The sequence below is a fragment of the Mixophyes fleayi genome, chromosome 3 (assembly GCF_038048845.1).
Source record: "Mixophyes fleayi isolate aMixFle1 chromosome 3, aMixFle1.hap1, whole genome shotgun sequence".
NCBI lineage: Eukaryota > Metazoa > Chordata > Amphibia > Anura > Limnodynastidae > Mixophyes > Mixophyes fleayi.
In genome coordinates this window covers 289,728,076-289,752,617 of record NC_134404.1, presented here as the reverse complement: position 1 = coordinate 289,752,617, position 24,542 = coordinate 289,728,076, and the positions used below count along the sequence as shown (strand labels likewise).

Below are 24,542 nucleotides of genomic sequence, written 5' to 3'. Positions count from 1 at the left end.
TTTAAATATAAAAACAAATAAATTATATTTTAATAATTTTATGCATATTTTAATGAAATTTTTTTAAATATTGGCGGGCTGGATAGAACCTCTAAGTGGGCCGGATCTGGCCCGCGGGCCGTAGTTTGCTCATCACTGGTTTAGTCACTAGGTGGCGCACACTTGTTTCGTGGTAGCAATGTGTTCTAGAGGATACTATACATGTGGAACACACAAACAAATCCATGAAAATGCTTTAAAGAACCACATTGAGTCTCAGTTAATGATTGGGTGGTTTACAGTAACAGAACATTGGATAATCAGCTATCACTACTCACCCTGCACTGCACTTCATACTGCCTGATGATCTCTGCGAATGCCTCCTCCTGTGTATAGAGCTCTGCATTGTGAGGATCAGCCAGTATCTGAAACACAAGCACAACCATGTTGTAGCAGCCTTCAATTGTGACTTTCATGCTGCTACACGTTATTTGAGTTCTAATAAAAGGTACAATGCAACAAGTGATCATTGAAAATATATATACCTATCATGTCTAATAGTAATCAGGGAAATGTATTAGCCAAAAGAGGTATATTAAGGCAGATACACTCTCTGTACATCATAAACATATCTTTATTAGGACCATTATTAAAATAATTATATATTCCAAAACGGCACTCAACGAATTTTAACCTCTCCAATTGTAGTATCACTTTACACAAATCACTGGAAGTCACTTTAATAATTTGCAATCTCCTTATAGGAATTTTAATGAATAAAAAAATCAACTTTTATCTTTTAACTTTAGGAGATTAAGTGAACTGTTAACAGACTCTCAAAATGACTGTCAGTCAGTGCACTATTCTAAAAACTCTGCTTTTATACATCCAGACCTGATGTGACTTTCTGTTCCCTCTAATGCACACACATTACACATTAATAATAGAGACATTACAAACTAGAGATGTAGCGTTACCTTCTGTTTCAGCATGTGATCTATACTGGTCTGTAGCTTTGACACCAGACTTTCAGATTCGGAAAGCTTTCCAACTAGCTCAACCATTTCTTTTTGTAACCTGCTGTTCTCCTGTAATACGAGAGAGAGTAACGTTAGCAGGCCTACTAAAAAAAGGAGACAAGAAGCAATATAGTTCTCATTAAATTATTGTTATCCAGAGATAGAGTTAGAAATTTAGCTGTACTAAAATATACATAAAAATATATAACCTCCAGCCAATATCTCCATTCCATTTGGTGCCACAGACCTACCAGATGACGAGAATTTAATCTGGTCTTAGATCAAAGGTAGATTTGTACCATTTTGTATCCGAACAGTCTGAAAATCGTCAATGAAAGGCGATTCCATTGTGAAAGCAATACATAAGCAGATACAGAACGGAGATGTGTTAAAGGAAAAGACGCATGCCATGCCTTTAATGACAAGTTCAGTTTCTCTCTCAGAAAAGTCTCTTCCATCTGGAAACTAGTCAGATCCATCTCCAGTTTTTTCTTTTGTTGGTCTGTCTGTTGCAAGAATTGATTCTTTTCGCTTTCCAGCTCTAAGCGCATGGTGGAGAGTTGCTGCTTGTACTCCTGCTCCAGATCCCTGCATCATAGAACTTATACTTTAGTAACACAATAATAGAACACACAGTATACATCAAGATGGGAGACAAAAACACCTGGAAAGAGAACCCAACAATCTATTCAGGTATGGACTAGAAGCAGAGTTAGTAGCAGTGATGTAGTGTAGCTGCATTACAAGGAGAAGGAGTGCTAGCTCTACAGCCCAGCTCACTTGATTTTGCTCTCGTTGAGACTCTCCATGACAGAGTTATGGTCATCCACCTCATCAGCCAGCTGTAGGTTCCTTTTCTCTGCTCTCTCCAGGTCCTGTTTGATTTTGTCTCTCTCTTTAGTGACCTGCTCAATTTGGCTGCTGCAAACACATAAGCATTGTTCACATGAAGAAAACAAAAAAACTTGTCAGGTCGACATTTGCTTTCAAACCCAAATACTTTGCATTGCCATGAAGAATGGAACTATTTTGACATCTGTCTGTCCTGTTTGTCTGTATGGGAATCTATGCAGCCATCTTGCACCAACAATTTACCTGAAAAACCATTTCAACTTCAAAATAGTCAAACAATGGAGGACAGGTCAAGAATGAATAAGTGAGAAAAAGTACACAAAGAGGGACAGTTATTTAAAACCGTTATACAGGTAACTGTAAAAACCATGATGCTACTTTTAGCAATTGCTTAAGCTTTGTAAACTATAATCCAAAAAATGTCAATTAGAATCAGATCTTTTTTCTATGGACAATATCAGGACTGGCCTTTGTAAATGCGGAGTTCTGTCCAATATCCATTGCATACCACACCCCAAATGTTACTGGGTGTCATTGCTACTGCTATAGTGGGTGTGGCTAGAATCCAAGAATCCAGGGTGTTGCTTTGAAAGACAAGATTTGGAGGGTCATTACTGGACAGTAAGTGGATGAGACATTGAAAATAGTAGCAAAGTTGCAGCACCTCTCTTACAATAGGTGAAGCCTTCATAGAACAAGTGCAAGGTACAACTTTTTCCATTTTATCACAGAAGAGATAAAGCATGTAGAACTGGAGAGAGATATAGTTATCGCAAAAGTGCTTGAAACCACTTCCGAAAAATCTCACTACAAAGGACGGCACAGAACAATAAAGTACTTTTAATTGAAAAAGCACTATCCAACTAATACGAAAGCAATGTTATTTCAGGATGGTAATAATAGGAGAACAAGGACCACAGTGCTGGGGAGGCTCAGCAAACTATGGCCAACTAATTAACAATAGCTAGAAAGCTTGCAATGGTCCTGGCGTTAAATATCTGCTGCAACAGAACTGGGACATCATTGGATTGTATGTACTATACACAAAGCACTGTGAAAGTCATTGCAAACACTAATGCATTAAACCTAAATCATATAAACATTTTCATTCCCAAATACAGCTTAAGTCATATGTTAACCAACTCAAATCCTAACATCCAGCTAAGTCAGTCTACCACATCACTCATGCTGGGGATTCTACTCCTTCCACCATCTAACTCTCAGGCTGTGATCTTCCACTTGGCACTATTCCCCTCCTCATATCATGACACTGCTCCAGTCACATGCAGTGGTTCCTTCACTCATTTCACTTCTTATTAGCTACAGGTTGCTTTATCTTCTGTGTCCCCTTTCACCAACAGAGCATCTAACCTTGGCAGGTGGGAGGGATGTACAGGTCAGACTGGCAGTGTCACATCCTAGCATAGTGCCACACTACCAGCACATCACAGACATGGAGAAGCAACAGCCAGCAGCTTCACAAGTAGGGAGCTTGTTCCATGTCAGCGTTTGGGTGTCACAGACGTTAAAACACTGAATGACTAACATTATATCACTCATTCTAGTGTTTTAGGCACCCCCTAAACCATGGTCCCTTGGCAACTGGATAAATTTGCCTAATGATAGCATCAGCCCTGTCAATCCTTGCCCGCTTCAAAACTGAGGATATCCAGGAGTTGAACATTGAATACAATATGGCGCTCAGACACAAGTCAAATACATTCAAGTTCTTTGGTTTAATGGTCCATATATAAAAGGTATTTAAGAAGAATCACTTACTTCTGGTGATGCAGTTCATGCTTGTAAGATGTCAATGCTGCAAGGTGGATTCTGTTTTTTGTTGCAATTAACTCATTGTCTAAAGCAGAGGTTAGTTCTAAGAGGTTCACTTGTTCTTCCAGATTAAAGTCCAGGCTCTGAAGAGAAGAGACACATATTTACATTGTAGTGCTTTGGGCATATATTTCAAGCCCCCATATTTGAACAGGTGAAAAGTAGAGAAAAGAAGAAAAAAATAAAACCTATCCTCAATACAAATGAAAGAACGCGCCCAATGTGAAACAGTTTAGCTGCATTCGAGTCACATGACTACTTTTGGAGACCAATTCAGACACCATCAAATTGGTGCTGTTTTGCATATAAGACAGTGTTATACAAGTGTCTACATCTAGGTAAGAGAGTACTACTTGAGCAACCTCTCCGTACTCTTTATAACCATTTCACATCCCACATAAAATGACACCGACTGTAGAGCTACATAGCACTCATTCTGTGTAGGGGTATGTGTGTGCATATTTGTGTTTGTTTAAACAGGTGTGCTGCCAATCTTGTGATCTTTGCGCCTTTGAATTTAAATGACCATTAAACCTTAAATATAAAATCGGCCTATATAAAACAATTACTAATACACACATACATATATACACACACACACACATTTGTTTAAGCTTATCAGAACTGAAGATATCCAATATAAAGTTGTGATTGTGTAGGGAGATAGTGTCCTAAGCAAAGGAGACTTCCTGTCAGCAATGCCACTGGAAGAGGACTCTGCAGCCAGCTTATGTCAGGACATGCACTCATGGGGAGCTTATGCCTGTGGTACGATGCCCTGTACTGCGTTCACTGGACTTCAGAATAGCGAAAACTCTACTCTAACCGCTGCACTCTACTCTAACCGCTGCACTCTACTCTAACCGCTGCACTCTACTCTAACCGCTGCACTCTACTCTAACCGCTGCACTCTACTCTAACCGCTGCACTCTACTCTAACCGCTGCACTCTACTCTAACCGCTGCACTCTACTCTAACCGCTGCACTCTACTCTAACCGCTGCACTCTACTCTAACCGCTGCACTCTACTCTAACCGCTGCACTCTACTCTAACCGCTGCACTCTACTCTAACCGCTGCACTCTACTCTAACCGCTGCACTCTACTCTAACCGCTGCACTCTACTCTAACCGCTGCACTCTCAAAAATAAAACAAGTTGTGTTAAGGTTCCATCCAATGAGCATTTAGAATACATAAAATGTTGCTGATAGCATATCAAAAGATTCTTATTTTGAGTTCCAGGGGCCACGATGCAGGACAACACACTATGGGCACAAGGACACCTTTAGCGGAAAAAATCTGTCACTGGTATAAGCTTGCACCCTATAACAAATGTAAAGAGAATGTCAAACAACTCATGTTCCATCAAGGTATGGGAACTTTTACATACATCTGTGACTGTTTTCCATAGCATTTTATATAATACAACTCTAATTTTAGGTTTAGCGGGTCCGTTAAGGAGGGCACGGTGTGTGTATATTTTTTGCTCAATCTTAACTTACCCTTAAATAGAGGAGTATTGCTAAAGCAGAGAGAGACGTTTACTACAACAGCGATATAGGTCTGCAAACATTTATACTTGACAGTATGTTATGTTTTGGAATAAATAAAACCGGCTTCTTACCATTAATATCTCTTTACAGTCTTCAATCCCTTGCTCCTCCCAGATGATCAAAATCTGCTCTGGGTTTCCAAATCCAGAACCGTCATCAATGCTGGAGAAAAGATGGACACCTCCATACCCAGACAACAAAGATGGCGTGGCTGTCTTGTGACTGCTGTCTTCTACCAGCTGCAGACACACATTACAGTAAGAGAAAACAAGAGTATGGAGTCAAAAGGTCTACAAATTCAGCACCTAAACGGTTTAGCTTTAAGAAAACTTATACGCAGGGATGTCATAAACGTATAGTATACAAATTAAAGAACTAGGGTCAAATGAAAAATATACCATACATATTGATTTTATTTTCATTATTTCAAATTCCCTTAAACTTTTGGGCATAAAATTAATCTGCACAGATGAAAGTTCCTGCAAAGTTGCTGTACTGAAATTAAAAGATATCGTTCTTTTTTATATAAAAATTGTAGCAAACCAACATTATATGAAATACATTCAATTAACTTTAGAAATTAGCAGAGTTCATTTATACTGCTGTATTTTGGTTAGATACACTCATTAAGATTGTAATATAGTGAATTATAGTAACTAAATATAATCTAGAATGAGCACGGTTTAGGTCATATGCCCTCTATTGAAGTAATAGTGCTATTTAAAATAAATGAGGGAAGGGAGTAGAACCAATTCACAACAAAATATAAAGACAGTATATATAGTAAGAACAAAACAACCCTTACACAGGTAACAGAATTGTGTCAGGATGTATCATTGTTTTGGTGTCTAATAAGCTGTTTCAGGTGTAAAGAGAGTTTGAAATATGGACATTTATCAGACCTTTGGTGATGGGAGAAATTAAATCTAGCAAAAGCTTTGCTTCTCCTAATTATTTTTGTATCATCCCAATCAAAAATGTTGTTAACATTTAATTATATGTTTTCTTATTGTCTCATTGTAAAAAACAAAACAAACGTTTGAAATGTTTAGTTACCTTTAACATACGGATTAAGTTTTATTCACCCACCTGGAAAAATGTAAGTGGCCGTCTGTGCTTGAGTGGCGTGGAAGAAATAGGCAGAGGTGCGTGGCTAAACAGGCCGACCTGGAACTCTTGAAAACTTACTCGGCCATCTCCATCTCGATCCAGCTTATTGAACAAGTCTTCAAGCTCCTATCATAAAGTACACAACATCAACCCACATTCATGGTATGCCTGGACCTACAATACCAAACATTCCTGAATGAATGTGCATTTTCATCTTCTGTACAATATAACACTGTCCATTCAATTTTTAAGAGATTGGTTTGCACCCAAGCAGAACAGAGTCCCAATAACATGGTACTAAACTTCTCAAATATACAGTAGGCTACTTTGATTATACAAATGTATTACAAAACAAGTTGACTCATGGATACACTTTGTTTCATAGATGTATGTGTATATCTCACCCCAGGCAGCATTCTGTAGGGGATTGTCTAGATTTGTATTGTATATTAATGGGAGGGTGGGGGGGGATGAGAATGGCCCTGTGTTTGACACCAGGGTTCACCTGCCCCTCACTACTCTGTATTGTTTGGGACCCTGCTCCTTTCAATATCTCTCAGACGTGGGCATATATACCAGGGTACACGGCCAGGTAGCAGAGCGGACTCGTCAGCTGCCAGGCCTAGTGTAGCTGTGGCCCATGCTGCTCTGGGGCCTTGCTCTGTTTGCCGTGTTAGTATATATTATATACCTATACATTAATTTTTCCCTTTGTAAAATCTTTGTTTGGGTTCAACAATCATAGCGACTTAAAAAGGCAATCCTACATATAACTGGACTCCTTTTGTAACAAAAGGACTTTGCTCTTACCTCTTTACTAAGATCTTCAAGCCCAATATTTGTGCACACTGTGGCAAGCTCATGCTGATTAAGGTATCCATTGTGGCCTATGCCTAGCTCCTCCCAGATGTCCCGCACCTGATTTTCAGTCATGTCAGAATTTGAAATTCTTTTCGGACTTTCAAAAATTTCTTGGTTCCATGTCCTCAGCTGTCCTAAGAGAGGACGACAAGGGGCAGATATTTGTAGAAGAAGAAAGAAGTTATATGCATTTTCTTTTCATAGTTTCATTGCATACAGCAGATGCGGAAAGAATGACGTGTACAGCAATCACCGTAGTAGATTGAAAGGTTAACTTGTTAAAGATCTACTCCCGTTGTTACTCCTGTCGGCAGCACTGATCGAAGCTTGCTGGTAAAGTTATTTTATTTTATTTAGAAAAACTTTTACCTTGTGCTTCAAAGTTTTCAATCTGAGGCTCCTTAGCTAGTTCTGCTTCTTCATCCGATTTCAGACTCTACAGAAAGGAGCACATGTGAGACAGATTTGTGTATAAATCCAAGATAGAAATACGTAAGGAAAAAAAAAAAAAGTAAGAATATACCAGGCAGGAAGGCCGAGGGAGAAAAATAATCCTTTGTGGAGCTTAAGAATGTGTGTTAACCTCCCAGACAAACCCGAGGCCAAAGCAAACATATGAAACCAGAGTTCACTCACTTTGCACTATTTCATCTCAACTGGATCCTTGAAATCGAAATCATGAATGTGAAAGGCTTCCTCTGCACTCAGACTATTGTATGGTCACCAACACATACTGTGACCACACTGACTCCTCTTATACAATGTCTACACCCACTAGGGTTCCCTGAAAGCACATCAAATAAAATGTACACTGATTAAAGAGAACAGCTTCCCCCCTGCTTTTTGTGGCTCTATTGACTTAAATTAGAACAATAGGCCGATACTCAGTCACAGGTTGGTGTACTAATCAGTTTATCTCCCTGTGTACCTGCCTTGGCCAACTGAAAACTACACTATTGGAAGTAAACAAGGTTATATCAGTTATCAGGATTTCTGACAAAAAGAAGCCTTGAATGGATTTGTGGGGGAAGGATTTTGTGCTGCCTGGTAACAGTTTTACCAAACTTCTCTCTCGTGAGAAAGGGTTAAATGTGTTTTCATTTGCAGATCTTCAGAATTTTTGCCTACAAAAAACAAAGAGTTGGTTTCTTAGTTTCTGGAAAGAGACTGGTTGAAATTACAGTTCGAGACATTGGCTGTGTTTTCTAAAATTATAATTGAAAGCATGACTTCTTCTCCGAGCAACCCTTACCCTAATAAATATTAGCTCAAATATACATATTTATATATCCCACCCTTTAATTAAATTCTAATGTAAGGACTCAAAAAAAATGTAGCGGGTGTGTAGTCTACAGCGTGTGTAGGTAAAGAGGATCCTGGCAACGCTGATCCACATCCCCGGGGTCCCTGCTCTGCCAGGGATGGCGCATGTGCAGTGAATTCTATTAATATGAGTTACTTGGCAAACAATTCACAACCAAAGCACACACAAGCAACTAAACCTTACTGCAAAACAGTGTATCAAATCACACAATGATGATTGTGAATTACTATAAAAAAGGATCCACATTAATACAGCACACATACATCCAATAATTCCTTGTTACTAAGCAGGTGGTCACATCAAACACAGAATGTTTTTTTTTAGTTATTATACACAAATATATTTTATCAGTATTTATTCTGGAGACTTAAGATACCCTAAACAACTAGGGCCTGATTCATTAAGGATCTTAAATTAAGAAATATCTTATTTAAGTCTCCTGGGCAAAACCATGTTACAATGCAAGGGGTGCAAATGAGTGTTCTGTTTTGCACATAAGTTAAATACTGACTGTTTTTTATGTAGCACACAAATACTTGATAGCTTATTTGTACACTGAAATTGAAAGTTGATATTTGTGTGCAGTATTTAACTTATGTACAAAACAGAACACTCATTTGCACCCCTTGCATTGTAACATGGTTATGCCCAGGAGACTTAAATAAGATATTTATTTATTTAAGATCCTTAATGAATCAGGCCCCTAGTGTTTATCATTGTTTATTACAAGAGGAAAATAATATTAGAATATAAATAAAGCATGTGGTTCAAATTAGCACACAGTTATACAAAATACATTATTATAACAGTATACACTGAAATCATATTCTCTATTACAATTTATTCTTGATTAGGCTATTAATTTGTTAATCTAAACTTCCCGGCTCATTGTCTTACATATACTTTGAATATTGGTATAAAAAACAATCTATTGTACTGGTAGCGCGGATTAATGCATGAGAAACAGGACATTGCAGCATTCTAACATTTTATACGGAAACGGCACCATTGACTGTTAGTCCTAATCTTATTGTGCGTTTCACGCATTTATAAACATGTAAAAAGTGCAAAAAATGGGACATGTGTGAATGAGCCTTAACTTCTAAAGGCAAAGATAATGATAAAAAATAAATAAATAAAAAATAACCACAACATAAGCCAAAATGGAAAAGTCAACAATTTAATTTGTGCTGGTGAAATGAGACAAGTACACTTTAGAATGAAAGCACCTGCAGCAGGGTCTGCAAATGTAACATGAAGTGTTAGATGGGAAGGACAGTGATCTGCCTGTGCTTTTTTTTTTGCAGAAGATCTGTGTTTTCGTACTGCATGTGCGCACCAAAAATGTGTATGCATATGTCCGTACTTCGTTTATTTCTTAGCTTTAGCTACTTGCGCATGGAGAGGAAACTGGAACAGACATGTTTTAGCCAGGTACAGAAAGCGTGTGTCCACGTGACCGAGACACACATACATACACATACATACACATATATATATATATATATATATTATATATGATATACATATACATATATATACATATATACATATACACACATATATACACACACACACACACACGTTAACCCCTGCATGATACTCATGCATTCTAGTCAAATCAAGCTACTTAAGGTCTTAAAAAGGTTCTTGCCATGCATTTGGGCCTAGCCCAGGCCATCTCAGGGGAAGAGCGTTAGTTCCCAACGCAAGCGGCCTTTTTAATGTGTGTTCATGAGGTAAAATTACCTCACGAAAAGGAGTTTGACCCCTCAACTCGTAAATTTAGCCTTTACTACCCCTCCCACGGGGGGAAGGGGGGATGATGGAAGTTAACTGACTTGACTATTCTAATTTTTTTGTCAAATAATGTCAGTATACCAAATTTCAGGTCAATTGGATGAGCCCTTTCTGAGAAAATAGTTTTTTACACACACACACACTAACACACACACTAACACACACACACTAACACACACACACTAACGCACACACACTAACGCACACACACTAACGCACGCCTCTACACATGTGTGTTCATGAGGTAAAATTACCTCACGAAAATGAGTTTGAGCCCTACCAAATTTAAGCCCTTTTTGAATTTTTTTTTCCACACACACTAAGAATTTAGTAGGTCAGTGTATAACTCTGCCCAGCAGGTGGCGCTGCAACTTGTTTTTTTTTTTTTTCACACACACACAGACGCCACTAAGCATTTATATATTAGATATACACATATATATACACACACATACATACATACATATACATACATACATACATACACACTATTCAGACAAAAGTATCTGGACACTTGACCATTACACCAACATGGACTGTAATGACATTGTATTCAAATACATATACTTAAATATGGAGTTGGTCCCCTTTTTGCAGCGATAACAACTTCCTCTCTTCTTCGAAAGCTTTCCACAAGATGTTAGGAGTATTTCTGTGGGAATTTGTGCCCATTCATTCTGTAGAGCATTTATGAGGTCAAGTACTGATGTGGGACGAGAAGGTCTGACTCTCGATCTCCGTTCCAGTTCATCCCAAAGGTGTTGGATGGGATGAGGTCAGGGCTCTGTACGGGTCAGTCAAGTTCTTCCACAAGAACTCATCAAACCATGTTTGCAGTCCTTGCTTTGTGCACTGGGGCACAGTCATGTTGGAATAGAAAAAGGCCTTCCCCAAACTGTTGCCTCAAAGTGGGAAGCATAGCATTGTCCAAAATGGCTTGGTATACTGAAGCATTAAGATTGCCCTTCACTGGAGATAAGGGGCCAAGACCAAACCCTGAAAAACAGCCCCATATCATTATATCTCCTCCACCAAACTTCACAGTTTGTATAACAGAGAAGCGTGATTCATTACTCCACAAAACACGTTTCCACAGTCCAGTGTCGGTGTGCTTTACATCACTCCATCCAACACTTCTCATTGGACTTGGCCTTGGTCATGTGAGGCTTGCATGCAGCTGCTCGCCCATGGAGACCCATTCCATTAAGCGCCAGCCGCCCAGTTTTTGTGCTTACATTAATGCCAGTGGAAGTTCGGAACTCTTCAGCTACAGAATCTGCAGAGCGTTGCCAACTTTTACGCGCCATACACCTTAGCAGTCGTTGACCCCGCTCTATGATTTATGCAGTCTTCCGCTTCGTGGCTGAGTTTCTTTTGTTCCTAAACGCTTCCACTTTCTAAAAATATCACTTACAGTGGACAATGAAATATCCAGCAGGGTTGAAATTTCAGGAACCGTCTTATTGCAAAGGTGACATCCTATCACAGAACCTACCACGCTTCAAGTCACTGAGCTCTTCATTTTGTATCACAAATGTTTGTAAATGGAGACTGCATGGCCAGGTTCTTGATTTTATACATCTCTGGCAATGGGTATGAATGAAACACCTCAATTCAATAATTAACAGGTGTGACCAAATACTTTGGTCCATATAGTGTATATACATATGCAGAGTACCACTTCTCTTTATGAAATTTTCAGGAGCTGTTATGTGTAGACAAGTGCACTTTCCTTGGTCTGTATATTTTGTGTGCGCGCGCGCAGTTTTAGCTCCATGCTTGATATTTACCCTGGGCCTCTTTTACTGAATAAACGTCTCTGGTTCTATCACTTATAATGTGGAGTTTAAGGGAACCCATGTTACAGACCTACCTATCAAAGCCTCCTCTCCTGCACGTGAGTGGTCAGTGTGTGGTGGCACAAACACTAGTTATACCAGCAATATAACTAAGTGGTCACTAATATTATTCACCTGTTATTAGGGAACATCTTACACTATGTGAATAAGCAACACTTTGTGACAACTCGACTAGCTATTTACTTTAAAACATTTGCATGTGCTTCTGGGCGAATTGCTTTGAGCTGGATGCATCTGGACCTACAGAACATAAGTGGACGCTTTTTATTTTATAGGTGTCTTTTCATACTTGTGTCGGAAATGCTTCTACTTCAAAATGAGCATATATACGGTTTTCTGCAACTACTTTATGACCATTTGGCAAAGAGGTCAATTAACATGATGATGAATGACCCATTCAGTGTATTTGTTATGAATGGTCCAGTCAAGGTTTGCACTGAGCTGGCTGAGGTTTGACTGCTACTTGAATCTCTTCGGATTGAGATACACTCTACAGTTATACCTGCACAACGACCATAGAACTTTCTGCTTGGGAGATTGAAAAGTGATCCATCAGCGTTGAATCAAATAAACACTTACTCCCTAGCTGCACAAATACTGTAAAGATCAATGAAAAACTGTTGTCAAAACAAGTGCCTGAATGAGTTACATGTTGTGTAATCAGAGCACAGGATTCTCTTAGGATGAATTATTCCCACCTCCACACTCTCCAGAGAGGACGACCTTCTGAGCGGACTTTTTCTCGGGCTCTTGACATGATGCTGCTCCTGCATATATTTGTTGGCCTCATTTTCAGCGGCCTCGCGTTCAGGTTGTGTGCGTCGGCCATATCGCTTGGTACCTTTCACAAACTTGGGTTTTACCTCATCTGGGATCACTGAATAAGAAAAAGAAGCACTCTGAAAAATCACATATAAAGAGAACAGTGTCCTGTCACTAGTGTCATATTTTGAGTGATGTCTGTAAGAGTCCACTAGAGGGCTTTATCAGGCTGCTGATGTTGCATTGTTAAATACTGTTTGAGAAAATCATGTCCCAAGTCTCCTGCTCAGAGCAGTATGGACATCACAGGCCCACCAGATCAGATAAGATATAGTGATTTCACATCTCCACTCAAAACTATTTTTTCTTCTTTTTTTTCCTTTATTTTGTGTGGTTACTCTTTAACCCAAGGCTATATTTTGCTAATCCAGGCCCATTTATCCTGTATATTAAGTTTAGAAAAAGTATCAATGTATCACTAGGTCACTATTTCACCTAGAAATACTCAAAGAGACATTTATAAAACCGGTAACAGATGCTACTGAAGTTAAAACGACCAGTTTCATGTAACACTTGAACAAATACACAGTTTTGCCATATATTTATAAAGCATACACAAGCTTTAAAAGAAGCATAATGCATACATAGTAAAAAGAAACAAAAAACAAAAACTAGACACTGCTACGTTTAATACTTTAAATAATTCTCATGGATATTGTTTACATTTTTCATTTTTGTTTTCTTTCATACACTTTGTTTTAGTAAATATTTAAAAAGACATTATTATAATGTTATCCCTTTTCTAAAGGAGGGGAAGCAAACACACAAATTTAGAAATTTGTACAAAACAAACTACAGTGTAAGAATGGATAGGATGAGGAAACGTCAGGGAGATGGGAAACACCTGTTAGCTTCATACAACTACTGATTTATATAACCTAACAGAAGCAAACAGAGATGGCCAACCGGACCAGAATCCCAGGCGCTAACTTAACAGCATTAGAGAGACTACACTCATTCTGGTCTCAAAAGGAGGACGTTTGCTGAAAAAATACCCAGGGCATTTGCAGAAATAACCCAAAAAAAAAAAGATAGATAGAACTAAGGAGGGAGGGAATCCTGTGCCGTAACAAACTCTCGCTTCCTGTATTAACCGTTGACTGCACCGCTTTTCCACCAAAAGCGATGTTCCTTTAACAGACACACACAGACCGCCACCACCTGACCCTAGAAACTCCAAAGAGCCATAAATTTGGGCTATAAAAAACAAAACAAAAACTTAAACCTTCATCTGTGAAATGCACCCCATTGGGTCTATGAAGATGATGCTGGCAGAATTTAAACAAAGGGTATTGGACTACCACTGCCCCCAAGCACCTCATGAAATTAGAGACAGATCAGTTAACCTGTCGTCTAACTTTGACCAAGACAAATCCAGTATGGGCACCTCTTCAAGTTAATCTAGGAATGATATTGGACCATCAGATCTTAATTGCTGGCCAGCTATCAGCTATGAGTTACAAATCAGCAAATATATGCAAAATGAGTCCAATAGATTTACCCTTACCCAAATAGTTTACCCCTAAATTAATCACTAAGAAATATGGAGCTTGATCTCTGGCAATTATATTAGAGCATCAACTCTTTGAAAACCAGGTCAGTGCATCCCCCTCCTGTCAATCCACTTGATGTCCTGGACTAAAGGAATGTCTGGCAGCCCAGACGATGGCCAACCACCCAAACTTTAAGGGGCTTTAGGAAACAACCTATAATTCAGAACACGCCCCAAACATCAATTATAGACATAATGGCAAATTCAACACCATGAAACAATCCCATGTATCAGGGTAAGCAAGGCAGACTTTACCAGCATGTGCTTTTACCAACACTGGTACCCGTTGTTGCATCTCCAGCAACGGGTACCATTAGGATCAGCACAAGTTCCCTGAATTTTACCCAGTTTAGAAACAATAAAGTGCTTCAGCCAAAGCTTTCCCGAAACTCAGCACTCACCAATCCCTGAACCAATGTTATGTTTGAGGCAGAGCAAAACTAAATGCCTAATCGCAGAGGAAGAAGTGGCACTTTGCTTATTGATAGACTGGACAATCCCTAAATGGTCATACCAGAAAAGATGTCACAGACCCGTAATCAAGGAGCCTAGAGCTCTATAGCCAACACGCTGGGGAATAAAGCTCCAGCACTAACAGGTTAGTCACACTGGACGCCGCCCTCAGCAATTTCAGACAAGAAACTTTACCTATAAGGACAATGCAGCAAGCAAAATGAAGGGACCCCAACACCTTTCGGATACTTTATCCACATGCCTGACTGACAAAAATCAACTCTCAAGTTCACCACCTTTTCCATAGGAAGGAGGCAGCAACCCACTATGGTGTCTTTTATAGTGACTTATTACACCAAACAGGTCTGATCATGTAATCCATTATTTCCAAGGACCATAATGACATCTGGGAGCTTCACGTATTTCTGAACCTGCTCCAATTAAAAATGCAATGTTTCTGGCTACATGGGGCCTCGTTTAGAGGTGGGAGCAAATACAGTGAAAAAAGCAAATCCGCACCCAGATAAACCACTTTGACATGCAAGGGGTGTAATTGCAATTGGTGGGGCATGAAGGGAACATACAGACGCCCTTGCGTGTCACACACAAATACTTTGCAGCTTCATTTAAAAAGGTAAACAAGGACACAAAACTCTCCCACCTCCAAATATGTTCTCATTTCTCAAATAACCCCCTGCCGCACAACAGGGCTCTGACAAGGCGTAAAGTGCACCCTTCAGCTGCATTCTCTGCAGCCCGTTGTATTGAAAACCAAGGGCACAGGACGAGCGACCTACATATAAAATCATATAATATATCAGCTGTCATCGGTGTTGGGGAATAAGTAATCTGCAATACTTTAGCCCTTTCAGAGGACATGCTAAGCTTCAGTAAAGCAGCACATAGGATACTGACAAAAGTTACCATTTCTCTCCATGACTAAGAATAGTTGTTTAAATACCCACCAGTATATCCATGTAATGAAAATGTTCCAAGCGTGTATATTCATATCGTTAAACTAACCGCATCATTTAGGTTAAAATATTCTGTTTTCAGTACTAATGATGTATTATCAGTTCTGAAAACCTGCCGGCCCTACAGCTACCTGCAGAACAACACTGGCCAGGCCTCAGCCCTCAGCTTCTGGGGAGCTGCTGCTCTCTATCAGGCACTAGTGCAATGTGGCCAATCTCATAGTCACAACACAAGCAGAGGTATCAGCCACCATCCTACTGTAAGAGGGTGGGAGAGCTTCTAAAAATTACAGTAGAAAGCAGGAAATATTTGAAGCGTTCCCAATGTATGTACTTCTAAGGAAATACATTATTAAGCACCTGCTAAAGGAACTAAAAACTAAAACACTTGAAATAAAGACATAAAAGACAGTCCGAACGTCCACTTATGGCTATGAGGTATGTGTCTGCATAGATGGAAAATTAAAATGAATGAAGGAAAAAGAAGAAAGACAGTCTTTATTGTAAAATTTCACTTCATATTCCACACAGGAATATATACAGTGGTCGTTGAGTAATCACCTAATGTTGGAGACCTGGGGATTTCTAAAATGTCCCGTCTGTGACTGGCAGGATATGCTACGACCTGTAGTTCGCAGACAGACAGTGTAATCTTGACATATCATGGGAGTTATAATGAATACTGGTGCTGGAACTATGTACTTTACATTGTTTCATACAATTATATTCTAGTTATATAAAATACTATAAACTACTACAAATGTTTATTTTGATCAAATCTTTATATTTGGTTCAGTAAATTCATTCTACAAAACAAGCTTTGGCTTTTACAGATGAGACTATTGATTGTTTTGTAACGTTCCCAAAAAGCATAATATCCCCCCACTGTCCTGAAACGGAATAGTACGATAACTCCCTATTGAGTCCATCGGTCCTTTGTGTCGTGTTCACAATGAAGACGCTGTGTGATCTTTTATCCCACCACTGATATAATTACAAGCTGCAAGCCGAACTGGAAAGGTCAACCTCGCAGTTTCCCGTTTTTATTACTATTTGTCATGTTTAGAATGTTGCCAATTAGTTTTTTTACTTGTATAATTGTTTTTTTTTTTATCAACCAATAAATACCTAATTATACAGGGAGAGAAGGGGACAATAAATGACGGGCAGGGGGAGCAGAAGCATGGCCTCCCCGCATGGGGGCAACATATGAGTGGTGTTTGTATTGGTTTTTTGTTTTGTTTTTTAAATAGATTATACACACAACTTTTGTATACATAAGTCCCGCTAGAGCAGGCCTGTCCAACCTGCGGCCCTCCAGATGTTGTGAAACTACAAGTCCAGCATGCCCTTCCAGCTATCAACTGGTTGTCTACCAGCAAAGCATGCTGGGGCTTGTATTTTCACAACACCTGGAGGGCCGCAGGTTGGACAGGCCTGCGCTAGAGATTAGTTTATGGAACTACCATTTACAAGAAGCACATAGTGTAAGTGAAAGAGCTCTCGTGACCATAAGTGGAACGGCCTCTTTTTTGGTTAGTTGAGAGAGTTTGGGGGACAGCCACTGACTGGGAAGAGAATGTGCTGGGGGAGAGTGGGAGGCAGCACGCTGCTCATCTACTGAATGGAAGGGGGGGGGGAGGGGGCCCTCGGCGGCCGAGCGATGGGCCCAGTACAGTAACTACCAAAGCCGTTCAGCCCCAGAAGCAGCACTTGCCGGTGTGACATTGGATAGGGGATCCCTCTGTTGCTGGAAATAGTCACTGGAAGATGCAGGTAGCAGCAGAACCAAAGAAGCAGAGAATATTTTATGGAGAAAAGAGTGATGAAGTGGGGAAAAGGAGCAGAGGAGGAAAATAAGGAACAATTGGAAGAAAGAGTATAATCAAAGGGAGAAATCTAGTACTGATGAAAAACAATGAAAGTCACCTGTGAACAAAACAGGGATAACAGGTCAGAAATATGAAGTAACAGGGCGCAGGTACTCATTCTATAGTTTCCTGTTCTTGGATACTATAAAGGCTTGTTATGCCACACCCCTTTGAGCCTATTAGATAATTCAAAACAAGCTAGAGACGACTTTAACCCCTGAAGGTAAGTGCAATGTAATCCTACATGCCTGGCGTTTAAGTGCATTCATCCCAATGCATCCCTGCCGCACCCTGGTAGTTCTGCCACTACCCCCAACCCTTCCTTTAACACAACAAATTCTCTCAGTCATATGACACCTTGCGTATGTTCTATTTTACCTGAACACTTTACTTGCAATATCAATGATTTATTTCTATGTATTGTGCCTCCTCCCCTCCCCTTTCTTCTGTTCTGCGATCTACTTATGATAAATCCTGTACTCAAAAACTGAAACACAAAAAAAACCACAAACAAAAGATAATAAAAAGATAATGGCATCTTACCTGGCTCTAAATAACTACTGTCATCATCGGAAAGGCTGATATCAATAGTCGATGACAGTACGGCCACAAATCCTTCTTTAAACTCCGCAAAATTAACCTAGAACAAAAATATAGATCCACTTAACGCTTATGTCAGAGGCTCAAACCTATCCTTAGACCTCACCAACACCTGCTTGTTCATTGACTTCCTGACAGCAGCACACGTGTGCATGCCAAATGGTCTTAATCTTTCATTTACCAACTCATGCGTGTGCGAGTAAAGTCAGAAAAAATCAACTTGGTGAGGAAAAACGATGAGTGACAGTTCAGTCTTTTCTTCAGGTTATTTGACACATTTGCAGTATATAGGGAGCAGAGTGAAAGATCAGGGTTCATAAAATCACCACCTTTACAAATGGGCCCACAGACACGCACATATAACATTTCATGAATATAGTAAATGCTGTACAACTGAGACTGACTTATCAGAACCTACTGATACCTACTGAAACTAGGCATTGGGTGCATTCCTTGTTATAGAATGGATGTCTGACCATACAAATGAAGATAGATTGTGTTTATCTTTATCTGAGACAAGTATAAAAGCAAGGAAGTTTTATTTTCTTGTATATATTGTCCAGAAAAGAGAGCTATCCTGAAAGTCCCAAAATGCCCACAAGAAATTAAATAAAAAAATTAATATTTTATAAATTGTGCTCTGAATAATGCCTTTATCTCCATCAACACAATTAGGAGCTAGATGGAGCAGTGTCTTTCTTAACATCACTATGTAATTATTGATGCCCCTCCCTCACCTTGTGACAAGACCACACCCCCTAAGGTATTGAAGCATGAGAGTATTATTACACATCAGTAGGACAGAGCAGTTCTGGATGTTGACAAGAAGATCTATAGAAAGAGGGGAAACAATGCCCTCTCCACTGAATGATAGCCTCTGACTGCAGACTTACGAATACCATCATAGAACTCGGGTTTTATAAAAATAATACTTTTAATCTCTTAATATTACAGTCCATTTAAAAGGACATTATTATATAACTAAATGCAATCAATATTTTTTTTAAACTGTAAATATCTTTATGAACAGTGAGTTTTTATGTCATTGCTCATAAATCAGTGAGCTCTGATGTAATAACCCATGTTTATTAAGAAAATATGTGTAATAAAATCAATAATGCATTCCCTAATGTATATTACTGTAGATATTAGAAGTCACCCAGGATTTCTGTGACCTTCATAAAAGCACTAGTCTACAGGTTAGAGTTTTATATGGTTACAGGACTCCTAGGTGACTAATATGCATATACATTTGCAGTAGTAAATGTGTGTTTCCCATTTATAATACTGGTCAGAAATGTAGGTAAATATTTATACACTGTGTCTGTTTACTTACCCAATATATGCAACGTGACCAGTACTATTGTGCTAGGCAAGACTTGGTGGATACAATACACACTATAGGTGTATATGAAAAACAAACCATATTACACAATGTTATTCTTACGAGAGGTTTAAAAGGTATCCTGGATGTTTACTCTTCTCAGCAAAACGATTAATAAATAAAAAGGCTTTGAAATGTTTTGCATTGTTATCCTAACCACATCACATGCAGGAATGTGGCCATCTGCTAATATAAAGTCACAGTGTACAAGGACTGCTATGCGCTGAACCAAAACAGCAACCTAATAACAGAGCATAGAATATTGTATCTTTCATAAGGAAGAACTGATATGTACATTTGAATAATATTTAAATAACGGAGCTGTAAAAGAAAGAATCATTATTTTAGTAAACTAATGAGGGGATTTGTTTCCCTGTAGTGACAACGGTCTATTTCTCAAATAAAGATATGGTTTAAACGATGTCTACAATGGAAACTAAAGGGTCATACTACCTTTACCACCTCAAGTGGTCCCCCTACTGGTAAACAAGTGTTATATAAATTTAAAAACCTATCCCTCTCCCACAATGTCAGGAACTCACAAATGTGAAACTCAATTTTGGTGAAACCCATGTATCTAGCTAGACTAGGGCTTTGCTAGTATTTATTTCTGGCTGACTGTATGTGGTTGTTTGCATGAGACATTGGTTACAGAACAAAGAAAAAACATTGTACAAAAACGCATGTACCTAGTCAGGGCTGCCACCAGAAACTGCGCTTCTCAGTACAAATGTAACAGGCAGGGCCCCCTGACCCTAGTCTCTCTCTCTGTGTTAGGGAATTTAGACTGTAAGCTCCAATGGGGCAGGAACTAATGTGAGGGAGTTCTCTGCACAGCGCTGCGGAATTAGTGGCGCTATATAAATAAATAATGATGTTATGTTCCTATTTTTTACTGTTGGTTTCAATTAGCAAGTCATTTACTGATTGTTGTCCATGCTACCAGACATACCAGTTATATTCGGTAAAATAAAAGGACTGTAAATGAATAAAGGAAATTTACAGAACTCAGCCAGGATTTGCATTTGTGTAATTGTACTGAACATGTTCCTCAATAAAAGCAGCTATTTATAGATGAAAGTTTTCATATTCTCCCATTGACACCTACAAAAAGTGTTTATCATTGCCATCTCATTCTTCATTTCATGTACACTGCCTTCTTATTAGCATTTTCCAAACACAATGACAATGTTTCAAGGAACCAACTGGGCAGCACGGTGACACAGTGGTTAGCATTGTTGTCTCAGGAGTTTGATTTCAACCTGGGCACCATCTGTGTGGAGCTTGTATGATCTCCCAGTGTTTGTGTGTGCGCGTTTCCTCTCACAGTCCAAAAACATACTGGTTAATTGTAAGTGTGCGTGTGGTAGGGAATTTAAACTGTAAGCTCCAATAGGGCAGTGACTGCTGTAAATGATGAAATATTCTCTGTACAGCGCTGTATAACATGGCGGTGCTATATAAATAAATGATCACAATGATAACAGAATTAACCCATTAGGGAGGATGCAGATTTCTGAATTTGTTAAAATAATTTTCCTACAAGTTTACTATAAAACGGGCAGTCACAATGCTTTATGGAGGGAAAAGCGGATGAAGTCTCCTACAGAACACACGCCACCACGCTGATTTCATTATTTCCCAGATGGATTCACATTATTATGTGATTCACAAATATGCATTTACTTTATCTATAAAGCTTAAATGTTAAAAACAACTTACTCTAGCAAAGTGATCATTTCCCAGAAGGGTCTGCAGCAGTAGGGGGAGCTGTGCGTCTAGATGGAGCTTGTGACAGAGGTCCGTCAGCTCGTCTTTGTCCAGGAAGCCAGTGCCCGTTGTGTCACAGCTGTTGAAAACCTCTTGAAGCTGGGACACGTATTTGTTCTCCTCTTCCTGGTCCATCCCATAGCAAACTGTAATGGTCAAAATCTCAAGATGAGCAACTATATAAAAACACAGACTCAGCAGTACAATATCACCTGCCATCAATAACTAGTAAAGGGCGCATTAACTGGGAAGGTTCCCTCCGAGTGGAGGGTCCATCCTGTGAATTTATGCGATTACAGTTTTTGGGATTAGGTAGTAATTTTGTGAGGCTCTAGAGATTTTGTAATACTTTATTCTGGATCAACACAATAATTCATAAAGGACTTTATTTTTTTAAGCCTCATTATACAACTATGTAACAGGTATATTATGTACAGGAACAAATTGGTTTAAACATTTTGAAATGCAATAATAGTTTTAGTTTCTATGTTCTCCTTATTTCCTAATAACTGATGTTAATGACAATTCAAATCTAAAATAACTACCACACTGGTGGTGAGCTTCTTGGCTCATAAGATCAGCAGGAAATAGAGGGGCCTATTTATAATGAGAGGATAACCATTATTGTGTATCACTGCTATAACCATCCCAGCATTGCCCCCCCCCCCCCCAACACACATACTTACTCCTACGCGATTACTTTTCTTTTTCACCGGCAGCCTAACGGAGGAATGGCTATGCACATGCGCAGCTAAAGTCGGTGCATGTGCATTGCACTTTGATCAGCAAAGGATCCATGTTATATAATACCATCCTGAGATGTTTCATAAATGGCCCGATACCGCTGTCCCCCCTAGAGGTCTAGGGGGACTGCAATAAGCGCCAGTAACTAGGTTAAGGCCGGAGAAATCTAATAAGAAACAGCAATGAAAGAGCCTTTTGCCAGCGTTCATGCCAGCATTTAGGCTCTTCACCGCTTAAATAGACCCCAGTGTCTTGTTAACAAAAGAAAAAAGAAACTCCTATTTGTTTACAAGGAACACGTATATATGACATGTGTGCAAAGCATTTATGTGACCAAGTCTTGGTAACTATAAGTAGCAAAACTTCGAGCCAGTGAAAATTTTTGCTTTGAAGCCATCGCCTTATAAAATTATATATTGGACTCTTTTGACACGATCCAATTATGTAACATACAATATATATCTTAGATTTCACAATAAGTATAGTTTGTACTTGCTTTATTTTTCTAAAAGTGTTCAATAAGAGTGCGGATAAACTATTCTGCACAGGGATCCTTAAGGTTCTGTCACTAGGAGCTTCCTGCACACATGAATTTTAGCAAAGGAAATTCAGCATTTATATGCTCTGTGTTTTCATACACATAACAGGCAGCATAAGCAACAAATTCCTGTCACACAAGAGAAGATACACTCTCCCAGATAACCAACAGATTAAGTGTGGTGGTACATGTGCGCTTTGAACACTAGCACTTTTCCATCTAGAAGATCACCAGCATTTACAGTGCATAATTACTCCCATGGTGACAAGTTGCAGTGAAGGGGGAAGTCACATGGGAGATGTGTATGACAAGCTAAGAAAATGCAGGATCAGACAGTGCCCATGTACAGTACACTTGGCTGTATATTTACAAGCAAAGCTATAATATAATTAAATGTCAGCAGAACTGTGCGGACTAATCACCAAGTAAAAAAAAGGTGCAAAAGTAGTAGGTCGCTTATCTTTAGGCAAATGCCTCAAGGTACACAACCACATGCACCAATACATCATCATATAGATTCAGGAGTAAAAAGTTATATAAATGTATCCTTACTAAAAAAAATTCCAAGTAGAACATACATGTCCACAGAGTCAGAGCCTACAAATAAAATATTGTTTACATAATATCACCATGGTATATTATCAATTCATATTTAAGAGAGTTCTCGTTACCCAAACTAGTCTACTTTTCATGGACTGCTGAGCAATGATGTGACTGGCATCCTCACACAGTGGGGGGGTGACCACTTCAAGAGGAGTGGGGTCCAGGTGGATTCCCTACTCTCCTAGGAGTCCGGGAGGCAAGTATGTTGCTACCCATAAGACCTGGAGATATTCAGTGTTTCTCAATACACAGGTTGGGAATCACGGATTTCCAAGGTAAAACCAAAATGTAAATACATAAAGTAACAGACTGCCCATGGTGAGTGCTAAACTTGTCATAATGGCATATGACAATATACATGGCACAGTGCCCTGTTACAGCACAATGCTGAAGTGCCATGCTATCTAGTGCAGTTGTAAAAAAATGTTAGAGGTAAAATGTATTAATTATTTACATAGCGAATACATATTATGTAAATCCAATCCTACTGCAAGGACCCTCTGCCGCTACAGTTTCAACTCTGCTATTTAAAAAGTTAACATTATTTTTGCCATCATCTGATTTAATTTTGTGACAGATTGCAGAGACTTACATGCGGCACTGGTGAGCTAGGAAGCAATGGAAATGTTCCTGCTGGCATTCCACTGCTATTTAAGTGACCCGTTACATCCTAAGTACTGTGTCAGCACATTTTTTATGTAGAGAGCCCAAATTTGATACAACAACATAGCAAAAAAACCACAACTCTAATATAATACCACATTCCTTTAAAAGAAAAAAAAGAAAAATAAAGTGGGGGGTGGGGTGGTTTAAAATATACCTTTTCCTCTGCCAATGCATACACAAATTAAAATGTTCTGAGAAACACTGCTGCCTCAAATTAGGATTTAGATCTACATAAAAAGAAGTCTAAAAGAGTATATAGAAATCCTTCTAAAACATTGCTGTACAAAAATATGCAAAAAAAAAAAAATATAAACTTTTATTTCATACGCATTTCATTCCTGATAAGCTTATAGATCTACCATTGGGGCTACACAT

The 24,542-nt window shown here is 39.0% G+C and overlaps 1 protein-coding gene across 3 annotated transcripts in view; it reads right to left on the bottom strand.

Moving 5' to 3' along the window:
* NINL (ninein like) overlaps nucleotides 1-24,542 on the bottom strand; it is an 83,576-nt gene that overhangs the window by 35,568 nt on the left and 23,466 nt on the right. For all 3 annotated transcript variants that reach the window (XM_075203779.1, XM_075203780.1, XM_075203781.1), the window contains exons 2-13: nucleotides 21,569-21,762; nucleotides 18,406-18,502; nucleotides 12,889-13,067; nucleotides 7,577-7,643; nucleotides 7,157-7,341; nucleotides 6,326-6,472; nucleotides 5,308-5,475; nucleotides 3,630-3,766; nucleotides 1,779-1,919; nucleotides 1,412-1,586; nucleotides 957-1,067; nucleotides 318-404 (exon numbers count right to left, since the gene is read on the bottom strand). In XM_075203779.1, the coding sequence (XP_075059880.1) occupies nucleotides 318-404; nucleotides 957-1,067; nucleotides 1,412-1,586; nucleotides 1,779-1,919; nucleotides 3,630-3,766; nucleotides 5,308-5,475; nucleotides 6,326-6,472; nucleotides 7,157-7,341; nucleotides 7,577-7,643; nucleotides 12,889-13,067; nucleotides 18,406-18,502; nucleotides 21,569-21,751 (1,677 nt within the window). In that variant the 5' untranslated portion in view covers nucleotides 21,752-21,762. The remainder of the gene's footprint in view (nucleotides 1-317; nucleotides 405-956; nucleotides 1,068-1,411; nucleotides 1,587-1,778; nucleotides 1,920-3,629; nucleotides 3,767-5,307; nucleotides 5,476-6,325; nucleotides 6,473-7,156; nucleotides 7,342-7,576; nucleotides 7,644-12,888; nucleotides 13,068-18,405; nucleotides 18,503-21,568; nucleotides 21,763-24,542) is intronic.